The sequence below is a fragment of the Oreochromis aureus genome, linkage group 1, assembly GCF_013358895.1.
Source record: "Oreochromis aureus strain Israel breed Guangdong linkage group 1, ZZ_aureus, whole genome shotgun sequence".
Classification (NCBI taxonomy): domain Eukaryota; kingdom Metazoa; phylum Chordata; class Actinopteri; order Cichliformes; family Cichlidae; genus Oreochromis; species Oreochromis aureus.
In genome coordinates, this window is record NC_052942.1 from 38,206,833 (window position 1) to 38,225,170 (window position 18,338).

At 38.2% G+C, this 18,338-nt stretch overlaps 1 protein-coding gene across 1 annotated transcript in view; it reads left to right on the forward strand.

Annotated features, from left to right (window-relative positions):
* LOC120441124 (neural-cadherin-like) overlaps positions 1-18,338 on the forward strand; it is a 370,842-nt gene that overhangs the window by 103,662 nt on the left and 248,842 nt on the right. Inside the window, exons 5-8 of the mRNA XM_039614938.1 lie at positions 4,851-5,048; positions 6,186-6,411; positions 9,734-9,938; positions 17,028-17,139. Of these exons, the coding sequence (XP_039470872.1) occupies positions 4,851-5,048; positions 6,186-6,411; positions 9,734-9,938; positions 17,028-17,139 (741 nt within the window). The remainder of the gene's footprint in view (positions 1-4,850; positions 5,049-6,185; positions 6,412-9,733; positions 9,939-17,027; positions 17,140-18,338) is intronic.

Genomic DNA, 18,338 nt, shown 5'->3' on the forward strand with positions numbered 1-18,338 from the left:
TGTTTTAATCAAAAGCCTCTACTAAAAGCTTAAATCAAAGATAAATGCATAATAAACACCCTACTCTTTGGCTTGCACTCACTCTGCTTTCGGTTTCACTTCTGCAAAACCTGCAACTTCAAAAGCCTATAACTTCTGTCTCATTTCGGTTTATAGATTCAACTCAACAGTTTAAAGTGGTTCTTACTGGACCTGTAATAAAGACTATAACCATATATTTGAACATCTGAATGCATCTAAATGCAACATCACTATTAATACTGAAATGTTAATGATGATTATAAAAATAGCAGCAAATAATAGCAGTAAAATATTTCTATTCTTCACAAAAATAATAGCACAGGAATTTTATCTTTGGATATTTTTTGTCTGTAAATATTAAGTGAGTGTCGGGGTAACTTTAACTTGCCACAGACATAACATTAGTACGAATTTCAGTCCATTTTTTAATGGAGCCATCACTAATGATGCTGTTTTTGCCTTTTCTTCTGTATGACAATTTGTCTGTTTTTTTTGTGTTTTGGGGGTTTTTTTCTTCTCCTTTTTAAGCTTCAAAAGTCAAATTGTGAAAAAGGCTGCATGACATTACAGCAGGGAATTGCGACTTTTGTTCAACTTTGACCACAGTTACTGATTTTGGTTCATGTTAATTGAGTCGTGTTATGATCAGAAGACAAACACAGCTACCATTTTTCATTAGGGGGTGATTGACTCTACATATTCTGTATGTGGTCTGAGAACAAGATGAGATGAAAGCACTGTGGCAGAATGAAATTTAGAAATGCTTGGACTAGGTTGGTGGGCATGGAAAAGCCTTCTATGGCACTGTTAGTAATTGCAGGTCCCACTGTTTCTAGGGATTGCAGCATGTCATTAGATTCACTAAGATGCATTAGTGAAGGGGATGGCAATAGCACCATGCTGTATCTCCCAAGGTTCTCCTTTAGCCACTAATCCACTGATGATTGTTATTAGTGAGAAAGGCGTGTGCATGTGTAAGATGCATTCTGGCACAATGCTCTGTATATTAGCCTGGTGATTTATTGTCTTGGATGTGCTATCCCTTTTTCTCAAAGCTGCATTGTCCTTTTTCCAATTAATTTTGAATCTGTTATGGCCTCAAAGACGAAGGAAGAGAGGGAGATTATCAACAAATACACTGATTGAACCACAAAGTCAAGTGGTATGCTATATATTTTTGATTCTGCTCTTCTGTCTTCTTTTGATGTCTTCTTATGTTTTTCTTTGTAACACCCTCCGTCATCTCTAATGCCACTGATTTATGCAATTGCTTTTTCGTACTTTTCTTTTTTCTGTCTCTTCTTAATTCTTCCATCTTCCACTTTCGTTGTTCTGCTGTTTCTATAACAACCGCAGGGTCATTTTTCAGTCTCTGCGCTTCACTCTTAATCCTGTTCATGCGACACTCGGCTCTTATTTTCTTGCTGCTTTTTCCTGCTGTGCTCTATATATTGCTTGATTGCAGCCTCTCGTTCTGAAAATATATTTAGATCTTAATGTCTTTTTCTCTAGATCTTCTGTCTGTCCACTTTGCATTATTCGGTGCACAGTCATACACGCAAAGGACTTTTCTCACCTCGCTACTTGTTTTTGTGACGCCAAATAGGAATTTGAATTTTTTTTTTACAGCAGGTATCAAAGCTGACACAAATGAGAGCAAGTCTCTGGCTCCAGCCCTGAAATTACTCCTCTGCTTCCCTGCTGTGACCAGCTAGCACTGATGTGTGCTGTGCGTTTGTGGGTGGAAGGGTGGGTGTATTGATGAGGACTGTATGGGACCTCGCTGTGTTTTACCACTGTCACTATGATTGCTGTTTACTGTGGATGCAGATTGCACGGCACTGATTATGATTACTAGTTGAAATGAGGAGATGGCCTCTGCAGTTTCTTTTGGATTACATTTCCATTGTCTGTTGTTCAAATGGGACATGCAAGAAGGGAACAGAGGGAGATGATAGCTTAATATAAGAAAGTGTAACTGAATAAGATGATTTTTGTATTTATTTGTTTGATATATGTGTCTGAACATGGCTTTTGCTTAAGCCTTAGTTACACCAATCTGAAATGTATAAGCTTTTAACCTCTTAATTATAACTGTATCTACAATAAAAATAGTTTATAATTCTATGGGGTGTCTATGAAGAAGTCTCTATTGAGGAAATAAAACAAAGAGATGAGGCTGAGATATTTCAGATTAGACAAGAACAGGATTGAAAATGAGTGGCAACAAGTCTCATTGAGTAATGAATCCAAATTGTGACATTTTTGTGTCAAATTGTCATCAGTATGTGCAGAGGAGGTCAGGAGAGAGGTATACCAGTGAGAGTCTGCCTGCTTTGGAGGCTTGGTCATGATTACAAATAAAATTGAATTGAATTGTTTGGATCTTCATTTTGGTTAGTGATGTTTGGGAGCATTTCAAAATTTAAAGAATTACGAGAACAGAAAAAATGCCATCAGATTTTGATCAATCATCCAAAACCATCTCTTTGGTGACAGCTTCATTTTTCAACATGACGATGATACCAAACACGCTTCAATGCAGTAAAAGCATACCGTACTTGGATACACAGCCATGGATTGGCCAATGCCTTGACCTCAATATTATTCAAGCTGTGTGAGGTCATTGTGACAGAGAACAGAACAAAAGGCAGAAACATCCAAAGAACATTTGAAGAATTAAAGTGGTCATAACAAAAGTTGTTTTTGCCTTACATGTCCATAAATGTGTCCACATATATTTTAATAATTAGATGCACCTGTTTCTCATTTTCTTAGCAACATATAGAGAAATCAGTGCTAACTTGAGACTGTGTATAGATGTTTATAAGAACTTGTGCAAGATGTTCTGCTATAAATGACCATTAAGTTGAAATAGTTTTTTTTTAAACATAAAATCTGGACTAATTTTGAAGAAGGCGGTAAAGAACTGTTCACCAGTACAGAGAGTTAAGCATTACTGATTAATCTATACCTTTTATGTTTGTTTTATTAAAAAAAAAGTAGAAAAAGATGAATTCAATTTGAATAAATCCTAAAAATACATATGATGATTTCTGGATATCAATCTTCTGGATTTCCATTAAGCGCATCAACATGCTGGTCAGCAGAAGTTGGGCAAGAAAATGAATGAGCTAGAGTGATGTTGACAGAATAGAACTTAACAGCGTAGGAAAGTGGACATAACCTAACAGCCTTAACACCAAGAAAGCAGATCAGTGAACACAGATCTGCCTTACTGACTATATACAAGAACCTTATTAAATTAAGTTAATAATGAGTTTACTTTAGTGTTTTTACATAACATGATTCATACTTTAAGTAAGTAATGACATTTAATTATACATTTAATAAATTGTGCATATTGTGTGATTCTAGTTAAATAACAAATCATTTAATCAATTTATTTTTGGCACCTTTGGCGCTCAATTGTCCAAATTGATAAAGTGAAATTGATCGAATTTGACCTTAGCCAGTTAGTCTGCAGCACTTATTGGAAAGACAACTGTGTTTGCATCAGAGTTATTAGTGGTTGGTAAAACAGAAGGCTGAATGTCTGATTTTCTTTGGAGTCAGTGGCTATGAAAGAAAAGAGCAGGAGTCAGGAGACAGAAATGAACTAAATAAATACATACTAATGAAGGAACCTTCGTGGTGTAAGACTACATGAAACATGAACCTAAAAGCAGTAAATTACAATATGTAAATTTAACCAACAAAAAAATGAAATAAAATGAGACTAGCTCTGAAAAGATTTTATAATGCTCAATTATTCATCTTTTTGTGTGTTTCTCACTTTTAGTCTTTAGTGTTTTATCTAGGCTAACAGATGGGTAATGAGGTCAGCTGATGTCTGCCCTTCTTTTGTTTTATATATACATGTACATATATGAGAGAGACAGAGCCTCAGTGTGATCATTTTAAATCATTCAGCTATCAATAACATTGCAAGCTGCAATCATAAACTGCATGTGGCACAGCTACCTGCTAATTAGTGCTAAGTAACAGGCTCGGTTTCACTCTCCAGTACTGAAGCACATCCTTTTTGAATGCTCTGTACCCCACAGCAAATTATATTATTTGTCACATACTTCTGTTAAAAATGCTCCAAAAATCACCACAACCAGAGTACCAGTTCACTGGAGGTGAGACCCAGCGGACAGCTACCTGGTTCTGCCGTCTATGTTAGCTCATCTGACAATCAAAACTTTATCAGTATCCAAATAAATAAATTGCTGTAGTAATCTATCTCTAGAGCCAGAAACTGTTTTCTGTACCGACCTGTATACTTGCTTTTAATGCTGTTACTGTAAGTTGGGCATTTTAACATGGGAGTCTATGGAGATGGACTCGGTGTTGGAGTCACCCTCAAGTGGTCACTCATTGTACTGCAGTTTTTGGCACATTTTTTGGCAAATCTTTCAGCCCCAGAGGTTGGTTTTTGATTAATTAACACTTGCTAGAGGGCGTCATCACACTTACACCAGGATAATGAGTTGTCATAAACTGAAGAAACACTCTTCTTCTCTCCAGTCTGTCTTCTGCTGTTCCTCTCCATGGTCATCGCTACCCATACCTCTCTCACACACAGACACACACACACACAGTGACAGTAGAGGTTTGCGCAACCATAGCTGAGTGCAAAACGCAGCTGAGACACTGCGCTGCAATGAAACAAGGGCAAATAAATTACATAAATATATGTTTATGCTTGTTGCCCTTTGTTCGTTACAGGGAGCTTCTTAGGTTATGGAAATACTCCACTGCATATTTTAAACCTAGTATTTGACTTCAACTAAAACTGCCTTCTTGTTTTCCTCGTTCTTTAGGTCCAGAGTGGTACTTGGTCAGAGTGGAGTTAACAGTGACGGATGTAAATGACAACATCCCAGAATGGAGCATGGTTCCTGCTCCCTACCTTGCTGTGGTTTCCCCTGATGCCTCTGCAGGTTCACTGGTCTACAAGCTCTTTGCTGAGGATGGAGACGAAGGCAACAATGGTGAAGTGGAGTACTTTTTGTCCGACGGTAAGCTAAATTGCTTCTTCTTTTTTACCTGCATAGTGTGTTAAAGAAACAGGTTGACTGTTTACAGCGTCACAAAAATCACAAAACAGGGAGACAATAATGTGACGGAAGAGCTATGGAAGTGACAAGCTAACAGTAAGCTGCTAATAGCAAACATATAACTGCAGTATTATATGAATCTTGTGTTTTTGTGTGCTTTTGCAGTTTTCATATTTGCAGGTTTTCTGAAGGTGCAGTGCATTTGACCTCACAAGGCCACCGTAGCTAACAGCTATGAGGGATTTCAGTAGTAGACAGCAAACCGCAGAACATTTGGCCTTTCACTAATTAAACTGAAAAAAGTAAACAAATTATATACAAAACCTCTGAACAAAGAGACATTTGTCGGTGTTGGCATTTTTAATAAAACAAAAGTCTCGGTTGCATAAATCATTTGCTTGATTTAAAATGTTTTGTTGTTTTGATCAGTGCTTTTTTTTAATGTTCTGCATGGTGCAGACTCAAGTATGCACTCTCTTTGAGCTGTTGCCCTCTGCAGTGCTGGTGTTTTATGCGCACACAATTCTCCGGTGTCTTGTCTTTTTTTTCCACTGTGCAAAATAATTGCTTTTGTTATTGTCTGCTTTGTAATGATTTCTTGTCCCTATTTTAGAATCTGTTTAAAAAGATGATTTTGCAATTTTCCTCATGGGGATGAATTGGAATAAACTGACTGAAAAATTATAAGAAAAAACATACATATTATTGTTACTATCTATGCTAAACTTTTCAATTTAAATGCTCAATCCCACCTCTCAAAGTTTAACTTCTAAAAATGCAGTATATTTTGGATCAAGGTCTTATTGAATCCTGTTATTCTGAATACAGGTCATGAATTTTAACACCCCAGTTCCTGTGGTTTTTGCATTTTCCTCTCAGCAACTTTGAATACTGATTGTCCAGTCATCTTGTTTTATTGGTGAATGCTTAGCATGCACTTAAATATTTCTGACAACTTTTGAAAGCAACTTTTGTACAAAGTGTTTTGCCCTGTGGTCCTTTTCACTGGATGATCTCTGTTGTTGTGCGTTGCTTTATTTGCTTATCTTGTCTTTGGTGTATTACCCTTCTGTATATGATCAAACAAATCATCCGCAGGTGGTGATGGTCGTTTTGAAGTGGACAGAAAGACTGGCCAGGTACGAACTACGGGCCTTCCCCTGCAGCGGGACAGGGAATACCTGCTGACAGTGGTGGCTGCTGACCGGCTGGGCAGCCGCAGTGCTCCTGCTGTCGTCTCTGTGGTTGCTGGACCCCGGCCACCACAGTTTACCAATGCCTCCTTCACTATTGCAATACCAGAAAACACTCCTGAAGGACAACCGTGAGTTTACACACATTCATCCACTGAAATCCCTTACTAGGCATCTACATGAATAAATATACATGATATTGACTGCACACACACATCTGCTGTTTTCCTTTTACTATACTTTACCATGATAAATATTACTATTACTTTGTGTCTAAAAAGACACATTCATGATGGGCATTTAATGTGTACACTTTTATTTATTTATTTATTTATTGGCTGTGATCTTAGATCCTTGTGTTTTACAGACTAAATCCATACTGGTGCTCATTTAGCCTTTAGCATGTGTAGCACAGTAAGAGGATTACCTTTGAGTATTTATTTACATACACAGTAGGAATAGGTAGTCATCGACATTTTTGCAGTTGCATTCTTAGCAGAAAGCTCTCTCTGGCACCATATAGGACTGTAACTTTTTCTATCATCTATCATCATCAGTGAGCATTAAACTAGTCAGTGTACCAATCACAAAATAGAAATATTATCTTCTGTGCAACTCAGTAATGAAAAATATAGCTTTGCTAAATATATGTTTAGATAAACTTAAATAATATCCTTAAATAAAAAAATGTCGACCGTGGCATTAGTTGAGTTGAGTTGAGTTGAGCTCAGCTGCAATCCTGGCAGATCAGCTCATCTCGATGCCAGCCAACATCAGCTTTTCTCAGCTAATACCCTTCTAAACATCCACTTATAAAGGGCTCTCGATTAATGTCTCTTTAGCCTGGCTTGAGGTAATGTGCATCTGTAAGCTGCTTTGCAACCCAACTTAAGGCAGTGGGTAGGACTAAAGGTATCTTAACCCTATAATGCCTTTTGTATCATATTTGATACATCAGTTTCTGAGACCTCTATCTCATCAACATCATCAATACTTGCCATAATTTCAAAATGTTATGGACAAAACTCTTTTTTTGTCTAAAATTTACATTGTTGTTAACAAAAAGTTGCCAAAAATGCCCAATGTATCAAGTGTGATAAAAAAAATAAAATAAAATAAATATATAATAAAAATATATCATACACAACATGATATAGCAAAAACGTTTTGTGGGTTTTGTTACAAGGGTGAATAAACATCTGAGTTCCAAAAACTTTCTGACTATTTTTTTGATGAGTTGGGTGTTACAGGGTTAAGAGAGCTGAGTTTTATCAGACAGCACAGCAGGCTTTTTTCAGTGTGTAAATAGACAAGTAATTAATCTTCCCCTACTTAACAGACCCCTCCTACAGCAAGACATTTACATCCATCAACCACAACATTAAAACGCGTCATTCTTGAGGATGCTACTCAGGCGTATGCCAGACCAGCACATCACATGCCCCACCACACAGAAAAACTGCTCAGGAAACACTGTGAGCATGACAGAAAGCCCTGCAGTATTTCTGGTTTAGCATTATCCAACAATTCAGGAAATATCTAAACAATATTTTTTGGACAAGTTAGTGCAGTTCATGCAGAGAGTTACGTGGAGAAAACGTTCTCTACTAAACAAATGACCTGAAACGACAGCAAACCTTTTACCAAAACTGGGAATAAATGCAGCCAAAACAATGCTGAAGTCAACCAGCTAAAGGCCTCACTGAAAGTCCATATAACATCTGTGGACAGACTTTAAGATGGCACTTCAGACATTTCCCTTTCAACCTGGGAGAGACAAACAGGATCTAACAGAGTCCAACTGACTCTAAACTACAGTGGATCAAAAATACAACTGGAAATAAAATATTTCAGTTTCTGATTTTTAATATGCTTAAAAAAGACTCATAGAAACATATTTTCATATTCTGATTATTATCTGATTATTTTCTATAAGGCAAGAATAAAACAAGCACACAAAGAGCTTATGTTCTGACTTTCATTGATCAAATTAGCACTAATATCCTTTTTTTGGCTTCAGGGTTCACCTGCAGTCTCTTTACTGGGACTGACATATTTCCTCCTTCCTTCATCAGTGAAATTAGCCCATTTATAATAAATACAGTGGTGTGAAAAAGTATTGCCTGTTTCCAGATTTTGGGCACATTTTTCGCATTTACATGTTTCGGCTCATCAAACATGTATTAGTCAAAGATAGCTTGAGTAAATACTGAATGCAGTTTTTGAATGATTTCATGTATTGAGGGGGAAAAGATATCCAAATCTACCTGGCCCTGTGTGAAAAAGTAATTACCCCCTAAACCTAATAACTGGTTGTTCCACCCTTGGCTACAAGAACTGCAATCAAGCATTTGTGATAACTGGCGAGTCTTTCACATCATTGTGGAGGAATTTGGCCCACTGTTCTTTGCAGAATTGTTTCAGTTCAGCCACGCTGGATTGTTTTCAAGCATGAACGGCCTGTGTAAGGTTATGCCAAAGCACCTCAATGGAATTTAAGTCCAGAGTTTGGTGAGGTCACTCCAAAACCTTCATTTTGTTTCATTCTTTTGAGTCATTCAGAGCTGGACTTGCCTCAGTGTTTCAAATCATTGTCCTGCTGCATAACCTGGATCCAGTCAAGCTTTGAAACTAAATTGGCTAAATTGTCCTTCTGGGTTTTTTGGTAAAGTGCAAAATTCTTGGTTCCATTAATTACAGCGAGTTGTCCACGTCCAGACAAAGCAGTGATTTTCTAACTGGAACTCTCCCAGGAAGCCATATTTGCCCAGTGTCTTTCTCATTGCTGAATCATGAACACTGACCTTAACTGAGGCAAATGAGGCCTGCAGTTCTGCATCTGCCTGCAGATGTTGTTCTGGGTTGTTTTGTGTCCTCCTCAATGAGTCGTCTATGTACTATTTGGAGTAATTTTGGTAGCCCAGTTACTCTTGCATGTTCCAGGTTTTCTCCATTTGTGGATAACTGCTCTCATTGTGGTTCATTGGAGTCCTAAAGCCTTAGAAATGGCTCTGTAACCCTTTTTTTCACTGATAGATGAAGTGAAAGTGACTCAGTTTCTCATCTGTTCTTGAGTTTCTTTAGATTTGTGTGATGATGTGGGTAGCGTTTTCCCTTCATACACTGAAATAATTTAAAAACTGCATTTTATATTTACTCAGGTTATCTTTGTCTAACATTGAAATTTCTTGTAATGTTTGAAATATGTAAGTGTGAAAAAGATGCAAAGAACTAAGAAATCATGACAGGGGCAAATACTAGCATTTTTATAGCTGCATGTCTCCTAATACCTCTCTTAGCGTTTTCAGGAAAAGGGCCGCCTTATCTGTGGAAAACTATTCGTTACTCAAACATAAAAAACACATATTTTGAATTCATTATTTCAAACGGCTTGTCTACTTGATCATTTTGCACATGAAGTCAACTGTGTTCTTTTTCTCCATGTCTTTCCAGCTTCTTGGCAACACCTGCTGTGTCCTTCCAGAAGAAACCAATCAGCTACAGTCTGCTTATCAATCCCAGTAGTCTCTTCTCCATCTCAGCAGAGACTGGTGAAATCAGCCTGACGCGCCCTATTGACTACGAGAGCGACCAACATCGCTACTTGCTATTGGTGCGAGCCAGTGAGGGGATGGAGAGCATGAGCAGTGCAGCCGAGGTTTGTGTCTATATATATATATATGTTTGTATGTTGTGTGTTTGTGTGTATGTTGGTGAGTTTGAGATGTAAATTTCAAGAAAAAAAGTCACATTTTCGATGCCAAATCCCTTGACTTCATGGTCTCAGAAGATTGGAGGCATTTCACATCTGCTTGTCAAGTCTTAGAAAGTCTGTACACAATACTTCAATAAATATTTGATAAAAAATTGAAAAATCTGTTGTCAAAAAATGATGTAATATCAATAGTTGTCTTCACACAGTATTGCTGTCTTTGAGCTGCTAATATACAAGCCACAGCCACCAGAATTGTATACCCTGTGCACTGATAGTTTGTAAGATAGCAGTTGAATTGTGGTGATTGTGATTTGTGTAATATTTTTGCAGACAGTCAACATCATCACACATGTTCATAAGCTGTCAGAAGCATCCTTGAGCAGAAATTCTTGATTCGTGCTGTGGAAATGTGGCCAGAGTTATTGATTCCCAGTTGCTTCATAGATGGTAATCATTGTGAATGCTCCACTTGAAATAATAGTGTGCTTCGAGGTTTCCTGATTTACACCGTTTTTAATGAAAGGTTTTTTCTTTATGTGGTATCAGCAGTAATGTAGATTATATACCAGACTGTCTCATGAAAATCCTATCTGGAAAGTGAAGCTTTTGAATTTATCAGTTGATGTATGTTCTAACCTTTGACTGTGGTTGTTAATACTGGGTAACGACCACAAGCATAAGGTTGGGAATAAAAGCAGCACTTGGGTGGCTGGGCTCAGCCTTACAGATGGGGTGAAGGGGAGCTCGGAAAAGAGTTTGTGCCGCTACATGACAGCTGAGGCACTCCTGCTCAGGATCCCTTCTCGGTGCCTCCCTTTGAAATTTTTTGGGCATGCTCAACTGGAAAGACACCCAGGAACACCTAGGGTTTCCCCAGGAAAAACTTCAAATCGTAGCCAGGAAGAAGTACATTTGCAATGCCCTATTTAGCCCGCTGACACCTCAACCCGACTTGGAGAAAGTGGGGACAGATGGACGGACTGACAGATGGATGGACGGCCTCCCTCTGAATTTATCAAAAAACTTATCTTCACCTTGAGAGACATGTCTCTGTTTTTGTGAACACTGTTTCCTGTAAAACCCGAATAGATTTGTCTGGCTGCAGTGACTGCTTTGGGATTCCCGATGACTTCCTCACGTTGTCAGGAAGTGAGACAGAACAGCGGCTGACCGCTGTAGGCGCTGATGCATCTGGTCTGGTTTCCATCATTACTCTGGCCTCAGGCTAAAAGATGTCCTGCTGAACCAATCTGTCCTCAACTGCTCCACTTTGGGCCTCTTTGGCCTACAGAGCAACAAAAGCCTGTGTGGAGAAGGAGAGCGAGGAAAAAGAGTGGGTGAAGCGGAGAGGATTTGTGGCGAGAAGAAAAATACAGTTGGAAAGAAAAAGGGGAAGAAAATGGCAGGTAGTTTTGTATTGTACCACAGCCTTCTTAGCCCCATGCCTGCCCAAGAGCTATCCCTGTGTTCAGTTTGATCAGCACTCAAAAGCCTTCGCCTTCTAGACGCTGCAACAGCCGCTTCTTTCTCTCTGCAGTTTAACGCAGCCAGACAGAAACTATGCTTTGTGTGATAAATGGTGAACATAATGCCGATGATGTGCCCACATTTGATTCAATTTCTGTTTTAAGACAGTTTGGCTTGTTGTCTGGCATTCGAAGTTAGAAATATGTCTCAGAGCATGCCTTTTGATACGGAGCGTTAACAGAAAAATTGTTGGTACTGCTTTGAATTTTCTCTCATACATTTTTGTCGGAAATGCTTTATGTGATGGTAATCAGTACAAGGATTTTCCTGGCCAGTACTGAGTGCTTAGCAGTCTGTATCAGCAGTGGAAAACTGGTGTTGTGTAGGCTAATCTTGTTGACAATGTAAACCTTTTACAGATCCTCAGTGCTTTATATGAGCTATAATTCATCTACGCTTGTCTCCTGAACAAAATTACATTATCACTCTTTACATCACAGTTGGATAATGGAGGGCTCAATACATACAGCTTAAGTTGTGTTTTGAGGTGTGGTTATTCCAGACAGTGTTTTTCTGACAATAATCTACATGGTACTTCAGGATGTTTTTTGCCATCTCACTTGTTAAACAGACAGCAGGACTCTGAATCAGTACGCTAGCCCCCGTGCACCGTCCTGTGACATTATTGAGGGCAGTGCTGATTCATAGTAGTTTAAACATTAATGTTTTAACAAAGCAGGGTTAAGCAGAGACTTCATTCCAGTTAGACTTTAAAAAGCTCTTCAAAAGCATGTTAACAGTAGTGAGAAAATTCTGCTTTTGCTACTTAAGGCATTTGAATTTAAGATTAAAAAACAGCAAGTACTTTTGAAGGCCACTACATGTGGGCTTTGTTCGCTTCTCATTATATTTTCTTCTTTTTAAAGGATCTGGAGCTTTTGTAGTGAAATGATCATTTGTTTATAGCTTAACCATAAATGGGGCTTGACTTCATCCAAATCTGGATTCAGGAATTTGATGAAGGAACGTTTTTCATTGCAAGGACAAATTTGGACATGCTATGTTATATCGTCACAGGGTTTATGTCAGTGGACTACAAACCCAGTGATGTACCAGACTGAAGTTGAACTTTCCCCCCAAATCCAATAAGTTATCTAATGTATGATAATAGACTATTATTGAAAAACTATAAAGGGATGAAAAAAGGAGGCAAAATGTATAACTTTAATGAATGATAATAATAATGAAGGATAAGTCATTCATTAAATGAGGTCGTGTATTTGTATGTTTAAAATACATGTGCAGCCCTACAGTTCTGTCTGTGCCACCACACTCATAGCAAAAAAACAGTTTGGATAGCACTACATTAATCAGTCAACTATGATAGACATCCACTCGATCCAGAGACTTACTGGACTTTAACTTTTCTGTTTTCAATTTTCTTTTAAATTCTATGTTTCATTAGATTGAAATGAATGAATAAATAACTGAAGAACTACTAAAAAACAGTTTTGGTAATCTGCAGCGTAAAATGTCCGAATGGCCAAACTGACAGCAAAGTTTTGTATATATATGTGTGTGTGTGTGTGTGTGTGTATTTATTTTTTTTATTTAATGGGTGTCATGGACCAAGCAGTAAGGCATAGAGGACACAGAGGTTTAATTCAAAAATGGGGTTTTATTGACCCAAAAACATGAAAGATAATTAACAAAGCCAAAAAGTTAAACAGACAGACCAAATAACAGAGGTCAACTCAACAAACTAAACTCAAAATAACAACTAACAAAACCTCAAACAAACAAAAGACACTGAAATTCTTCCTCTTCTTCAAAATTTTATTGGCAGTTGGCAAACAACAGAATGGTGCATTAGCACCAACCACTGTACCCACTGATATGACACATGAGAGAAGTTAAATACTGGCTTTGCAAAACCATATGACACACAAGGGGAAAAAAATGGCTGCCATATAACCAATGAACACAAAACAATTAAACAAACTCCAAACACCCCCCAGGCAGTGAAGCATGTGGTTCAGTCCAATGAGGCTGTCAGCAGTACTTCAGATCCCCCTGCCCTTTGCCACACCTTTTGCCAACCAGGAAGGAGGAGCCAAACCCCCAGGTAACTCAAACAAAGAAGGAAAGATGTATTAATATAACATAAAACAGAAATTTGACCTTGCAGTGTTGATATGTGTGCACTCCATATAAACATTGGAAGGTATGATGGAAAAAAAAATAAAATTATTTAAAAAGTATTGACTGCAAAGTAAACTAAAGTGAAGCAACTAGTGGTGAGGTGTGGAGCTTACTATGTGTGGCCATCACAGTGGGTGAATTAACATGGGTTTATTAAAATTCTTATAAAGCTGTCAACAGAATGTGAACTCTTATAAATTCAGTTTTATTTATATTTTTGCCAAATTAAAACAGTGGACTCTTTATATTATAGAGTAAAGCTCTTACAATAATACTGAGAAAGTCTTCTTTTGCTAACTATCCCAGTCAAAGTTTTTTTTGAAGAAAGCGCCATCTCTTGGTGGTACCGTGCAATTAAATGAAAGGGGCGTGTTTACAGCGGAAGGAGGCGGGACTCTGAGTGGCTGATTGTTGGCTGACAGTAGCTGTCAGAATTATTTTTTAAAAACTTAACAAAAGTTCCAGAGTTATAAAATGAAGTTATGCAAACACTATCTAGTGATCGTGGCTGTCAATTACAAGCCAATTATTTTTGATCCGACACTTGGAGTAGATGTTTTGTACATTCTCAGGGGGGACAAAATGCTGGCTGTCACCACAAACCCCAATTCATCTGATGCTGTATCTGTTCACATACGGTAAGACCCGGGTATATTGTAGTATACCACATATCACACCACATATGTTCATGTGCTCATTTGTGTCAAGTGCTGCACAAGAGAGAAATTTGGTGTTGACATTGAATGTGTGTCTGGATGTGATACCACAGTGACTCTCCCCACACTGGCAAACATGCAGCAGTCAGCATCTTCAAAGGATGCAGTCATGTGGAAAGGGGAAAAAAAGTGAAAACACAGCTAAAATGGCAAAGGGCAGACAAACGGTTTCAGGGCGAGTTCAGGGTTTGTGTTACAGACTGCTAAATGTAACTGTCACTTTTTATTATAGTGGAACGTGTAATCAAAATATTTTCACTAACCTGTCACTATGTGTCTGTTTATTTAGTTTATCACAGAGATGCAGACAAAAACTAACCAAAGTTCATCACGAGAGTCACCATGCAGTGGCTGTCATGGTCTCAGTGATAAACTCCAACTCACTGGATTCATCTGCAGCATGTCAATTTTAGAGGTTCATAATATACTCTTGCTCTTTCTCCCTGCCATCTGCCTCGGGAAGGCCCATATTGGATTTTGCATTAATTAAGACATGTTCTCTTGAGATAAGTAACCAATTGAATGGCATACGGCTACTTGTGACCATGCCAAAATAAACATATTCTGATGGCATTTTGGTTGTAAGCCTTCTGTTTGATTTTAGACAAGTATGAAGCTGTCCTGAGATTGCAGACATGTGCTGTACTTGCAAGAATAGTGCCTAGCAACTCAAATACTTATCCACAGAAAGGCATCTGTTAGTCAAAAAATTTCATGTGTATAAAGTATAGAACTTTATGGTGGAAGTTGTTCTTTTTGATCTTTTTCTGTGACACTGTTTCCCAGTAGCAGGTTAAAAAAAATCACCTATTAATTTGTTTTCCATAGAGGACTGCCAAATAATGCAACCTCTTTTCTGCTTTTGATTTTATTCTACTTTTCAGAAATCTGCCGCCCTCTATCAAAATAGGAAACAGACGTGCCGTATTTTTGTGCACTGGAGTCACTGAGCATGACTTTAATTTGCAGGTAGTTTCCAAGTTTCTCCCTGCAGGAGTGATAGCTCATCGGCACCATTAGTTACCTAACCAGCCTGAGACCTGCCTGCAGCTTCCCAAGTGTGTGCATGTGCGCACATTCCCGTGTGCGTGCGTTTGAGCCCATCTTGCTTTATTACGGCTGACTTCCTCTCTCTTCTCATTCAATCTTGCCTTTCCTCAGCCTTGTATGCACACATACTCTACCTTTGTATATCCTGCCCAACTATCACTATTTCATGTCCAGCTAGGGCTTAGATTTGCTCATTAGGACATGCAAACGCACACACAGACACATAGAAACACCCCAAAAAAAAGGTTGACAGTTATTGGCAAACACACACAAATCACCTCAGGGAGTTGACATGGGCAGATTTTATTTTGTTGTTCATTGCTTTGCAGCTGATCTTTGCTGAAGGATTAACTGATATTACAGAATTTCATCTTACCTACCAGGACTTAATACCAGTGGTATTTACAAAGCACTCACTGTGTGTATGCGATTGTGTCTGTAGGGTGTGTGTGTGTATACGTACAGCTTTGTTTGGGGAAAAAAAGAAGAGGGACTGAGGGTCAGAGGCTTGCTTGCCAGCCCATGTCTATTTATTGCTCTTGGACTTGAAGCAGGCAGTCAACATCTGGAAGGAGATGCTTTGTTTACCTTTATATCCCAAACGATATGAGCAGTATTACAGTGTCTTAGCAAGGCAAACACCTTCATGCTCACACTAAATAAATTCATCCTTGCACACTACTCATTTGTTAGCTCAGGGCTTGCAAGAAACTCCACGGGGTTTCGCTCTGCACTGACCAACAAGAGGGACCACAGCGCTAGTTCACTTGCAGCTTCTTCCCTGCTACAGAGTCAATAAATCACAGGGATCAGGGGCAGGGCATGGATTTGGAGGAGGTTGAGATGAAGCTTACTTTTGGTTGAAGATGGGGTTAATTTGGGTTACTCACACATGAAAATGACTCTGTATGCAAAGAAAACCAATTTTGGACAGTGCCTGAAGTAGTAATCCCAGATTTAAAATTTTCATGACACTGTGCCAGTATGACTTTGAATCTGCAGCATTTCTGCTGATTGGCTGAGCAGCTTTTACATGTTCATAGACAGAAGCAGTCTGAGATTAGAAATGCAAATGCCTCATTGTTTTAATTATTTTGTATTATTTTGTATTTCATAAATGTATTTTTACCAGAATGCTTGAAAGGAATTTCAACATAAATAACAGAAAATACATGAGTAATAACAAACAGTCTGACCCAGTTCCTGTGGACATGCTAACTTTTCTTTGTCAGAGCTTGCATTAGGACTTGACTTGCACATTTTCCCTGGAAGTATTTAACATGCCACACACATTTTACTGGCCTGATGCCTACTAGAGAAGATGTAAGATGTGCAAGGCATTCTTTTTCTTTTTTTGTTTTTGTTCAGTTATGATTGGCAAAGAGCTTACAGCATAAGCATTTGTTACATATGACCAGTCGTGAGTAAAACGGGGGATTCTGTACAAGAAATAAAAACAAGAAGAACTGTTTCATTTCTTTAAAATGTGTTGTTGACTGTTTAAATGTTCAGAAACAATTTGAACACATAAATAAATTTAATCATAGCCTCTTTTTCCTTCTTTTCCTATCCTCTTCCCTCATCATCTCCCTCTCAGGTACGGGTAGTTATTACTGACGAAAACGACTGCGTTCCTGAGTTCCTCCAGTCAATTTACAGCAAGGATGGTGTACCAGAGACTGTGACAACAGCAACCTCCCTGCTGCAAGGTAAGACAAATCTTAAAATACCTGTTTGAGTACCATTCATAACCCACCAGCTTCACTGAGTGCATTCTTTATTTTTAGACTCACATTATTAATTTAAAGCTCAACTTACTACCCTGTATCTGTTTCTCATATGCAAGGGAAATTTAACATTGCACTGCCTTCCCTGACCTACAGAAGTAGGTTCATCTTATTTTTTAATTCATCTTCACCGATTAACAGCTCCCGGTTATGTAATTTCTGATGCATAAATCACAATATTTTTGATTAAGAAAATCCTGCAATGGTATTTGTGCATTTTTTCACTGGACTGAATTAAATATTTCCAAGTAAAAATCTCAGAATTTCAATTATTATGTGTACCTGTATTTGGTGACTTTTAAAAGAAAAAAAGTGAATGAAAAAAAAAAAACAATCCGTGTTTTACCTCTTGTGTTACCAGTTAAAGTTAAGCCAGGTGTAGCTCAGTGGGCAAACGCGTGCCTCTGTGGGAGCTGTGATATGCAAATGTTTGAGAAGCTTTGCTGTAGCGGCTTTCAGAACAAAACAAGAGTGCCTGCGCTTCTTTAACATTCATGTATTTTGACTGGTCAGGAAACAGAGTAGGTACTTGTCAGCACCGGCATCACCGCTACTTTCATCAGTGCAGCTGCTGTAGCCTCTCCGTTCCTGTAATAACCCAAGGGGAACGCTTATGTTTCATCTCTTTGTGAAGAAATGGTGATGCCAACTGTTGTGGGTATGTCACAGTGACACTTTTAGTCTGCCAACACAACTGACAACAGAGTTTTTCCGTCTTCTCTCGGAGACTGTTACTTACTATCTCCTCTAAAACATTGTTGCTTTTTTATTAAAACTCAGACATCTGTTTGTTTATAGCTCTAAACAGATCAATCTTTAGCTTTTTAAATAGGTAAACTTTAAACAGGGCAAGAATGAAAATGCAAGTATATTTTAATTGCTTACAAGAACTGTGTGAAAATGACTGTAGGCATGACACCGTTTTGGAAATGTCCATTAGCTGTGGATGCAGGCGGGAAGACTTTGGATTGAATTCATATTAAACAAAAAAAACAAACAAACACAAGACTGTGTGTATTTTAGTGTTTTTTCTAAACATCTAAGAACAGCTAAGACCTGTAAAATCATGCCATATTCTGTTACTTGTTTTCAGGTGAAAGTTAACAGCAAACATGGTTTTT